The sequence below is a fragment of the Rhagoletis pomonella genome, unplaced genomic scaffold (genome assembly GCF_013731165.1).
Source record: "Rhagoletis pomonella isolate Grant_MI unplaced genomic scaffold, Rhpom_1.0 Rhpom_scaffold_00360, whole genome shotgun sequence".
NCBI classification, from domain to species: Eukaryota; Metazoa; Arthropoda; class Insecta; order Diptera; family Tephritidae; genus Rhagoletis; species Rhagoletis pomonella.
The window spans coordinates 80,078-91,991 of NW_023458914.1; the positions used below are offsets into that span (position 1 = coordinate 80,078).

An 11,914-nucleotide genomic window follows, 5' to 3' on the forward strand; every position below is an offset into this window, starting at 1 on the left:
AAATAGCTGAAAATGTATGACACCGTCAGCAAAAAATGTGAAATTAAAGCTCAATTAGAGCCCTATAGGATATATCTTAAAGAAAAACGAGCTCATCTCGGTGAAAATAGGCTCGATTGGTGAAAAACTAAACTAAAACACGACAAATTGACAGATCTGGCCCGCAAATATTTGAGCGCTCCTCCCGCCAGCGTTCCAAGTGAGCAATTGTTCAGTGGAGTCGGCCTTATATACGAGCCTCTAAGAAATCGCCTCTTGGGAGAAAAGGCAGCAAAATTACTTTTCTTGAAATATAGTATGCCCCTTTTGAACTTTCACTAAGTACTAGATTAAACACTGTATAGGTTAAACACTCGTTCAATGTTCTAATAATTTACAAAAGTTTTAAATAATAAAAACGATGACTTAAAATGATTGTAGCATTTTTAATGTTATTCCTAATATTCGCATTCGCATTCGCTCATTGGCATTCGCTCACTCGCATTCGCGAATGTGAAAAATATGATATTCGAAACATCCCTAGTATGTACATAATAATAATAATAACAGATTGGCGCTTACACATATGTTAGTGTTTGGCCGAGCTTCTCCTCCGATTTGTAGCGTGCGCTACACACATCACAAAAAGAGGAGGGACCTACAGTTTTACGCCGACTCCGAATGGCGACTGTATTTCAATGAGAAGCTGTTTTTCATGGCAGAAATACAATGTTTTTAGAGCGTATTTAGGAGCGAATATTGAAGAGTGTGTCATATATTTTACTTTTTAGTCATTTGAACGATATTAAAAGTTTGCAATGCAATTTGCTTTTCCCGCCCGAAAATTCTACCAGAGGATTAGGCGACTTACGGAAGGTTTCAAGACCAGGGCGAACTCCTGTAAGAACAACAATGGCGACCTAGTGACCGATGTACAGAATATACTTAAATTGTGGAGGGAACACTTTTACAACCTACTGAATGGCAGCAGCGCTGTAAGTAGTGAAGAAGACGAGCCCGAGTCCCCAGTCGATGATGATGGAGTAGCTGTCCCACCGCCTGACTATGACGAAGTACGAATATCGATTACGCGGCTGAAAAACAACAAAGCTGCTGGAGCTGACGGCCTGCCAGCCGAGCTGTTCAAGTGCGGCGGCGAGGGGATGATGAGGTGTATGCATCAGCTCGTATGCGACCCCGCCATACGCGCCAACTACCGCGGAATCGGCCTTCTAAGTATAGGTTATAAGGTATTATCGAGTGTATTGTTCGAAAGACTGAAGCCCACCGTCAACGAACTGATTGGACCTTATCATTGTGACCTTAGGCCTGGAAAATTCACCATAGATCAAGTATTCACAATACGCCAAATCTTGGAAAAGACCCGCGAGAATTGGATCGACACACATCATCTATTTGACGATTTCATAGCCGCTTTCGACAGCACGAAGGGAAGTTGCCTATATGCCGCGATGTCTGATTTTTGTATCCCCGCGAAACTAATACGGCTGTGTAAAATGACGATGATGATGATTTAATGATGAGCTGTATGAGCTTTACAACGATATAGACATAGAGCAACGAATTAAAATTCAGCGGCTCCGCTGGCTTGGCCATGGAATTCGAATGTACAGAAACGCTCCTGCTCTGAAAATATTCAACGCGGGCTGGGATGCTGGCAACGAGGAAGAGGAAGGCTTCCTCTGCGTTGGAAAGACCAGGTGGAGAAGGACTTGGCTTCACTTGGCATATCCAATTGGCCTCAGTTAGCACAGAAGAGAAATGACTGGCGTGCTGTTTTGGACTCGGCCAAAATCGCTTAGGCGGTTACAGCGCCAATAAAGAAGAAGAAGAATGCAGTTTGCTTTTACAGAATACGGTGAAAATAACGAAACAATTTTAGTTCCCGTGGAGTGCGCCCTTTTGGCGAAACAAAAGCGAACACTAATTGCAAATTTTTTCCTTTATCAACTGAAGCACCTCTTTTAAAACTACCGACACACCAAGTTTTCCAAACTGAAGTCATTGCTGTGTGTGCGAAGAGGTGCGCAAGCTTTTATGAGCGGAGGTATTGAAGTTGAACGAAGTGGTTCATCTGTTTATTAACCAATTATACTACAGCTTCTTTTGGAAGTCCTCAATATGCTTTGAAAATGAACACAAAAAGATAATAAAAGAAAAACGTTGAAAGCATTAACTTTTGCTTACAGTGTACGCAGTAGCTCTAGAGGATTGGAATTATTCTTTAAATGTCGCCTCATTGAGGCTGCGTTCATGCACTTCTTTTCCTCTTAAACAAATGATTGTGATGAACTTAGCTTTATTGCTGTCTTTTCTTTAAAACTCTTTATTTTAATAATTTAATTGTATTCGCACAGTTTGTTTACAGCCGCTTGCTGGTTGTCGAACTGTCAAATTTCGATTATCGATAACTCTATAGCAATTGACGACAGTTGCCATTCGAAATACTAATTTTCTTTCCAGCTGCGTTGCCAGCTGGCAACCGAACCATGGTTGCGTTGCTATCCGTAATCGACCCATTAATAAGCCAAATGAATTATTTAAGTATGAATATAAATTGACATAGGTTAAAAATGTTTTTTTTTCTGAACTTTATTTAATAGGGTTGCCATATTAAATTCAACTTGAATTAAGGGAAGTAGATACACAATTTAAATATGTATCGCAATATGTGTGTCAGTCGAAAAAGTTGGCAAGGTGTTGGTTTTAAAATATTTTTGATAGGGTTCTGGCTGTTTTAAAATTAGAATTTAATTAAGATATGTATTAGTTAAATGAAATATTAAAATATGACGTGAAACTAATGTGGTAAGGTATCCTAAACTCAAATTATTTAATATGGTAAAGCAATTATTAAAAATATGGCTATCAAATGAAATGGGTTTAAAAGGGCCTTATTTCTGAACTTTATTCAGGAGCGTTTTCACGTATTTAAAAAATCAAATCTAACTTAATTCATAAGGCACATGAAATAAGTTGGTATCACAATATCAGAGATTTGTTTATTTCTTAACAATATTTAGAAGGGTTGCCAGCTGTTTCAGAAGTCTAAGCTAACTTATGCACAAATCCGTAGACGAAGCTAATGCGAAGACGAGCACGAACACGAAGAAGAAAACTAATACGGGGACCTAGGCTAATATAAAAAGTGATACAAATTTTTGCGGCATGAAAGCAAATAAAAATGAATCGAAGTAGTGATACACCATGATTCAATAATGTTGGATAATTATAAGGTTGGATACTTATTGACAGCCGCGGTTTGGCACTTCCTTACAAAAGGTAGCATTTACGAAGGAAGGAGAAAGGGGAAAAATGAAATCCCTTGGTGCGAAAATGGTAGTAGAAAACTACGCAAAGTAGGCAATTAGTAGTGAAATTCCTTTTGTAAATTCTATTGTATTTGCAGGAAATCTGGCATTTTAAACGAAATATTAATATATCTACGTGAATTAAGTAATTTATGTGCTATTTAGCTGTATAAAAAGTGCAAAAGGACTCAAAATTTAAATAAAACTACTATGAGATTTATGTAAACATCCAATTTAAAAACAATTTATGTTTTCATTAGTTAAATGTGCTTCGTATGCATATACAAATAAACATATTGCACAAAAGCTTATACTTCTATTTCACATCAAAGCTTCACTTTTTCCAAGTAAATTTGCAAAGAAGCAACACGCTGCCACTGCTAAGGGAGCGGTGCAAGAGACAACCGTCAGTTTTTCGAACCTTGTATTATTGAATCATGGTGATACACGTCATAGCATGTATCTATGTATTTATAAGCTGATTGTATTTATGATTGAAGTTAATGTGGATCTGCTTCTCTATTGCTAATTATTAATATTTTGCAATTCATATTGACTTATTAAACTCAATTCAATACAATCAAAACGAATATTTCATGTTCCGTTTTTAACTTGAATACACGTACTCTACGTTTAAGTTTAGCGGCTGTGGCTCCGATACAGCCCGCAGGTCAAGACGAAGGCGCTGGACTGATCCTTTTTTATTTTTTTTAGTTCAGTAATAACAGTCCTTTTCTGGTTTATTATTAGGACTTTTATTTCCGCCTTAAAAAAAATTTGGTCAAGCCTAACTGTTAAACATTACTGGACTAAAAAAAAATAAAAGTCCAGGTTGCCCGAATATTTTAATTCAAATAAAAAAATTCTAAAATAACGTTATAATAAAGTAAAGTTATAAACGTCCGGGTCCCTGTATAAACATTATGGCGAGCGTTCGAAAAAGACCTTCGATATTTTGTATGAGTACACCGTACGACAAAAACCAAAAATCTTTAAAACACACGAAAAAATTAAAATATTCACAAAAATAGGAGCCAAATATAGTATAACTGCGTTTTTAAATTTTCTCTCTGACCACACCATTTTTTTTTAAGGGACTTTGAAATTTCCGGGATAAGAGATTGAATAAAAAAATTATTTAAAAGATTTGGTGCATTGTAGAGTAACAATATGGGTATCAATTAAAAGGAAAAATTCTGTAGAATTAAAAAAATAATAATTTTTTAGTGCACCAGGACGAATAAGTGTTGAAAATGTAAAGTTTTAAAATCCTTGAATATCCTTGGAAATTTCCAATATTTATTTAAAAAAAATATATATTTCAAGGATTAATATGTAAACTACCACATCCTCGAATTTCGTCCTTCTACCTTTATTAGTTTTAGATAAAAAAAATTTACACTTCTCTTATAAAATATTGGTAGTTACATAAAAGAAGATACTGGAATCTTTACACTGTACAGCACTCTGCTGGGTATTGGACCAAACCAATTTTTTTAAGAGATGGAGTCATAGGTAAAAAAGTTATTTCTACGTTTTTCGAAGTTAGCTTCCGAAATCGAGATATGTGCCTTCGAAGTTCGAAATAGGGCCTTTGGTAAAAAATTATTTTTTATTATTATATGTAAATAACTAAAAAACTAAATATATAGACGTAGTCCGCCTATTGCTCTTATTTAAATGGCATATAACCTTAGTTTGTGCAAACTTATACAGGTGCTATAAGGTCGAGTCTTCGAAAAATTAAAAACCTTATATTTCAAACAATTTTTAACTGATTTTTAAAAAATTGGTATCGTTGTAAACGTGATTAAACCCCCTTTCTTCTTATTTCAAATAATTTGATTAATCGAACTCTGAACAAAGTATTGGCACAGCAAATTTTTCACAATATATGTAACAATTTCTATTCTAATATTTTTCCGCCAATTTTGTATAAAAGTATGGTTCATTCAACAACAAAAAATATAAAAATATAATTCCTAAACTTTGTGCAAATCAAATTTTCATCAAAACTTTCAACTTTTTAATCAGATTTTTTAGATTTTTTTTGAGTATGCAGTTTTGCAGCCCATTAAATTCTAGTAAAAAAATGCAAGTTCGGAGTTAATCAAAAATCGCTCTGATTTTTGAGAACTTTTTTGTGAATGTGTTTTGCATTTTTTCCATATAAAGTATTTTCGAAAAAAAATTTTATATGGAAGAGACTGCGTGAAGAAAAATTTCCAAAAATCAACGGTAATTCCTAGCTCCTTGAAACTTGCACTTTATTATAATAAAATTGATTGGGCTACAGATTCTAAAAAATCTGATTAAAAAGTTTTGCACAAAGATTAGGAATTATATTTTGATGTTTTTGTTGTAGAATGAACCATATTTTTATACGAAATCAGCGGAAAATTATAATGAAAATTTTTGCATATATTGTGAAAAGTTTGCTGTGTCATATTTTTTTTTCCGGCAGTGTACATATTTTACGAGCTTTTACAACGAGATATCTAATTTTTTTTTTTCTCGCCAGAAACCGGGTAATTTCGCGTCCCGCCATGTGTTGTACCGGCACCGGGACATAGGTTTTAAATCCGGGACAGTTGGCAACCGTGATTATGACCCTCTTGCAGAAATCAAGTGATATGTATGAGAATATGTGAATATTTATATTGTGCATTTCCATCAGTATGCATGTATAAGATCAACATCAACAAGCGCCCAGACGAGTAAGACGTGACCTTAAAATTTTTTGATCTAGTAGCACTGCTTTTTGTCCTTAGTAAATCTTTTGAAAAACTATTCAAAAATGTTACATTGCATTCATTATTTTAAATTTTTTTGTGTTTTCTTACGCCGGTACATGTTATCCATTAGCTCAAACGCTTTCGAATCACTTTTCCGATTTTCGCGTAACTCTGGCAATCAAATTTGGATTACGTACACTGAGGGAAAAAAATTTTAGAATGAAAAAAAACGTGCTAAATTAAAAAAAATACGCATATGAAAGAGCACCAACCCCACTCGTTTTAAATTTGAGTATGTAAGTTATTAAATATGTCGTTGTGAAGGGCACATATGCTTTTTCGTAATTAAGAAAAAAAATTAATTGTATGTTCCGCCTGATGGTAATTGAACCCGGACACTATTGGCAGCAACCAATTGTATCAAGCGTCTTCGCACACTCAGCTACAGCCATACATGTAAATGTCTTTTTAAATGTTGAGTTTGATTAGTGCATATGTACAGATAAACATGTAGCATGTATGTGTGAATGTGTGTATGTGTTGTCACCGCTGCGCATGCTTTGTATACATATACCTACTTTCTTAATTACATATGAAAAAGCATCCGAGACGTGCAAAACGCCATCTGTGCAGTGAAAAATGTTTCATTTTAATACGGGTGTATTTGAATTGAATATTTCCGTTATATGTAGTGCATGTATAATGGAAATATTCAATTTTGAACACTTATCACTTGATTTAAATACGAACATCTTTAAACGGTAATCAAATAAAAAATTTAATTTTTAGAACGCATTTTTTTCTCAGTGTAGTGGGTCATATTCGTAAACCGAATATGGAAATCCGAAAATGAAATATTTCAATTCGATTTCGAAATATTTAGTATGGAAAATCCGTTTTCGGGCGAAAATTCGTAAGGTGTCTGTTTTTCGTCTTTCTGATCTGCTTTTAAATCTTATAAACCCTTGGCAAAGCAAGAGTTTCAAAAAAGACCCCGCTCGTCGAGCCACGCCGCACTTAGTGATTGCAGCTTCAATTGCATAATGGCAGATTGCACTAAATTTTGATGAGGGAAAGAAGCTGATTTTGAAGCATTCGGTTGTAGCAAGTGCCGATGGAACTTTAGTTAGAACTAGAGTTCAAACTGCTATTTACAATAAAGTTCTGTACAAACAGTGTCGCTTACGATAAAATTTTAGGAACTCAAAAGTGTAAACAAAGCTAACGATAAAATTAATTTTGCTTTTTTCCGTAACGGTAAATATTCATAGTCTGTAATAATAAGTTTGTTCCACACACTTTCACTCTCAAAGTGTCAAAAATGTGTCAACCCGTGGCAAAAGTGCTCAGAGCGTGAGGAACGCAAAAAAAACACTTTTCGTGCCCACAATCAACAAATCAGTTCTGAACAATGATTTTATGTGCATTTATCTTATATAGCCGTAAAATTAGCAAATACATACATTTCTGACCCTTTAGCGCTATTTTCCATTTTTGTATTTTACAAACTTTACTATCAGATGTAAACAAACAACAGCTGTCATCTCAAATTTACTTCTTGCACATTTCTGCCCGGGAAAAAAGTCGGGGCTGTTTCGGGCACAAAGAAGAAGACATTTACGATTCAAAAGTGGAAGGTATTCGCTCTCTATTACCCATTTTTCTAGCGTGAGGAACGCTTTCTGGGCTGTTTGTAACAAACCTATTGTAGGACGTTGTGATTAGTATTTGCAACCTATTTGCAACAATTGGTCGCTTACGATAAAATCGCAATTAGGGATCGATGTGGTGCGAAATAGTGATGTAAAAATCGGTAAAATTGTACCTACTCTTCTTAAACTTGAACGGTCATATGTACATATACCGAGGTTGTTTTACTCTGGCTCCCGGTCACAAGTTAGTACCTGTAAATAAGATACATGACCATTTGGCTAGAAAAGGCTCAGAAATGATTGGGACGCATCTAGGGATGCAGGTGCACACGACAGCTCGGGGCACCGGAATTGTGCATATGGAAACTGTGCATTTAGACATTATTTCGGTTTAAACCGAAACTCTGCATGCATGCTTTATTTCGGTTTTAGCCATATGCATTACTTCGATTTTCAACCGAAACTGTGCATGTATGCATTACTTCCTTTTTTCTCATATGCATTGTTTCGCTTTTAAAACGAAAGTATGCATATGCATAATTTCGATATTTTCTCATATGTATTATATCGGGTTTCAACCGAACCTTTGCATGTATGCATTACTTCGGGTTTCTCATATGCACCCTGCAGAAAATCTGACTAGCCTAGAATTAGACCTTTTGCCGACAGTACCAGTTCTAGCTCAATACCCAAGCAATGCTTTCGACTGTCCAGTTTTACACAGCGATGTCATTGGCGGTGGCAATTGTCGCCCAGTGCATTACTTTGCAACTAGTTTTTAACCGGTTCCATTTTGGACAGTTTTTGTTATAAGAAAACGTTTTTGAGATTCGATTTTTTAACATTTTTTCTTTTACAGATTCCGCTTTTGTTACATATTTTATTAAAAAAAAATTGTAAGCTACACGCAACAATTTAAATTCATTAAATTTGAAATCTCACAACTGCCTCCACCGCGATTTGAACCCGCGACCAACGATGGTTGAGTCGGGGGTATTCTCGCTGAGCTACTTTCGTATTATATGAGCATTTGCACATTTACACGGTAGGTTTCAACTGCCCCGCTTTACATTCTTTATGCACTAGTTCAGAGATAGTTCTGAGATATGTATTTCAGAACTAGCGCTTTGTCAGACAGTCTCTACCGAAAGTGTGCATGTATGCATTACTTCGTTTTTTACATATGCATTATTTCGGTTTTTGTTATATGCACTATTTCAGTTTTCCTAACGAGAGTGTGCATATGGATAATTTCGTTTTTTTTCCACTATGAATTATGTACTTCTACTTAGTAAGGGTTATAATCCCTAAGCGCGGCCGAAGGGCGCCTACGCAGGAAGAAATTCTGCACAAAAATTCTTCCACCCCCCTTTTCCGGCAACTCAGTAAGGAAAATTCTACTTAGTAAGGTTTATAATCCCTAATCGCGGCCGAAGGCCCCTTACGCAAAAAGAAGTTCTGCGCAAAAATAATTCGGCTCCCTCCTCCCTTTTCCGGCAACACAGAATGAAAATTCTACTTAGTAAGTGTTATAATCCCTAAGCGCGGCCGAAGGCCGCCTTCGCAGAAAGAAGTTCGTTTTCAGGTATGCACTATTTCGTTTTTTGTCATATACATTATTTCGGTTTTGAGCCGAAACTGTGCATGTATGCATTACTTCGGTTTTTGTCATATGCATTATTTCGGCTTTGAATCGAAACTGTGCATTATTTCGGTTTTTGTTCATAAGCATTATTGCGGCTTTCAACCGAAACTGTGCATATATGCATTATTTCGGCTTTTTTCATATGCATTATTTCGTATGCACAGTTTCCATATGCACAATTTTAGGGGGGTGCCTGACAGCTGCCATTACCCCTGCTGCCTTGAAGAGTGTGAGACACTGACCCACTTTTGTAAGAATTAGGTATGCTGCTTTTGACAGAAACGAGGAATGGTGTGACATCGGAATATATTCTACACATGGACTTATCAATCTTTCATTGCAGTATGTCTGAGACTTTAGTTTTGTCAAGATGTTTGCGTATTTGGTAGATTTGGTGAAATTATGTAGAAAAAAATACTCACTGTCTCTGCGCAGAGATCTCTAATTCGAGTGACTCGATCTTAGTCAACGCCATTGCCACAGCATCATCTTTCTCTTTCATCTCAGTCCGTAGTTTCTCCTCCTTCCACAATGATTTGTTGTTAATTTCGCAAATCTGAAATTACAGAGCAGCAGGCTAATCGAGGGAAAAACTTGTTGATTACAACAATAAGATACCTCGTTAATCAACTCATTTTTCTGTGCTTCTAACGCCTGCACCTTGCGTTGCTCGGTAGACAAATTAGCCTGCAGCTCTCGTTGTTGGGTCATAGCTTTAAATAAATTGGATTTAGTCTGGGTTAGTATCGCATTGATACCATCAAATTCCTGTTCTTTTATTTGAATCTGCTGTTCGAGCAATGCTTTGTCCGCCTTTAGACTGATAAGCGAAGTGGTGAGACTCTCGCAAGAAGATTTTGTATTATTGATATCGTCTAGAGAGCGTTTCAACTGAAGACTGAGATCATCGTTCCGTTTTTGCTCAACGCGAAAGAGTGTATTGAAAACGTGTAATTGGTTTTTGGCTTTTATTGACTACAGTTAGAGAAATTAAAAAAACACCGAAAGGGGAAATTAAAGAGACCAGAGGATCGCCATAAAAACACAAGCGACTTACACCACGCTTCAGATCGTTGACTTCCTCCATAAGACGTTTAACCTCGTCACGGCGTTTCCGCCAAGCGTTCAGCATAATGGTTGCGAAAATGCGCATGCCAGCAACCTTAGAATTTTGATCCTGTATCACGTAATAGTAACTGTTTTGGTCGAAAATTTTGTTCACCAGTGATGATTGACTTGAGGCTCCCATCACGCCAGCTATATCGGCGTTGTTATCATTCGCCATCAAAGCTCTGGAGCCCTGCGAGAGTCCACTTATAGATGGTGACTGCGTCGAAGCTAGCACTTGGCGGTTCTTGAGGTAGTCACGTCGTGTGCGCTTCAAATCCATTTGTGTAACAGATTTACGGATTTGGAAATTGAGTACGGCAGCTGTATACTGTCGTTGCAAAGAAACCTGGGTGGCGGGGGTCTTTGAGGTTGTCGCTACAATGTCGATGTTAGTGAAAATATTGCTGCCGCTGTATTGGTGGGCTACGACCAAGTTATCAGCGGTGGTGTGTGGTGGCTGTACATCAAAAGCGTTTGCAGCGACTGGTTTTAAAGTCTTGCTCTCAACTTTATCTTCTTTGGCATTTGACTCTGCTGATATATTGCGCGAAACGTTGGTGATAAGCGATGCTGACGACGAGGACCGCGTGAGCAACAAGGCACGAGGAATTTGAGATTTCTGACAGATGGCAGTCGTGCACTTTTGTGGTGAACTATGTGGTACATTAGATGTGATGAAAATGGTCGGGGTGTTTGATGGAGAGCAAAATTAGGAGTAAATAAGTTTACGAGACAAGTTTTTTCTGAAATAATTTATTTTTAAAATGTGTCTTCTTATTGCGATTATATGCGCCAATTTGAATCGGATTAGCGAATCAATGTCGAAATTTTATTGCAATTCAGTTGCTCAAGGAAAACCGAAAATTTTTGTATATATTGCTTTTGAAATTTTCAGTGTCGAAAAACTGAACAATATAATAGGAAAACTGATTGAAATTTCTGTGGACTTGTTGTTTACAAATTAATGCCAACGAGTGAGCTACGGCAGGTGTTTAACTTAAAACTTTACTTTGGGGGAATATTCCCACTGGGCATCTAATACGAATAGATGTTTTCAACTCACCCAACTTTTAATGGCGCCTTCTTCTGATTCCGCCGAAAAATAGATCTGCGTGTCTTCTTATTCTGCGCGCTGCTCGCTTGATGTGGATTCCGTTTAGTCATGCGCTCAAGGGAAGGTCTCCGGCTACCACTTGTACTAGGCGTAGCGCTACCTGGAGTGGTCGAGCGATCGGTGGCGATACCATCCGTTTCGCTTAGATTCTCAATGGTCAATGATAGCGGCGGTATAGTATTAAGTATCTCAGGCATCTTGAATATTTTAACTTGAATCGGTAGAAATTGGTATTTGCTTGAGATAATAAAATATACAATAAATAAACAGATTCAATTGTTTGACAAAGAATTCACTTTTTTCGTATTTTTCGTATAGATATTTTTCCGATGTCTTTGTTTTTTTAG

General features: G+C 36.7%; 1 protein-coding gene across 1 annotated transcript in view; it reads right to left on the reverse strand.

Moving 5' to 3' along the window:
* Positions 1-11,764, reverse strand: part of LOC118750690 — a 26,423-nt gene extending 14,659 nt beyond the window's left edge. The window contains exons 1-4 of the mRNA XM_036485421.1: positions 11,517-11,764; positions 10,401-11,106; positions 9,962-10,318; positions 9,766-9,899 (exon numbers count right to left, since the gene is read on the reverse strand). Coding sequence (XP_036341314.1) covers positions 9,766-9,899; positions 9,962-10,318; positions 10,401-11,106; positions 11,517-11,764 — 1,445 coding nt within the window. The remainder of the gene's footprint in view (positions 1-9,765; positions 9,900-9,961; positions 10,319-10,400; positions 11,107-11,516) is intronic.
* Positions 11,765-11,914: the final 150 nt, after the last annotated feature.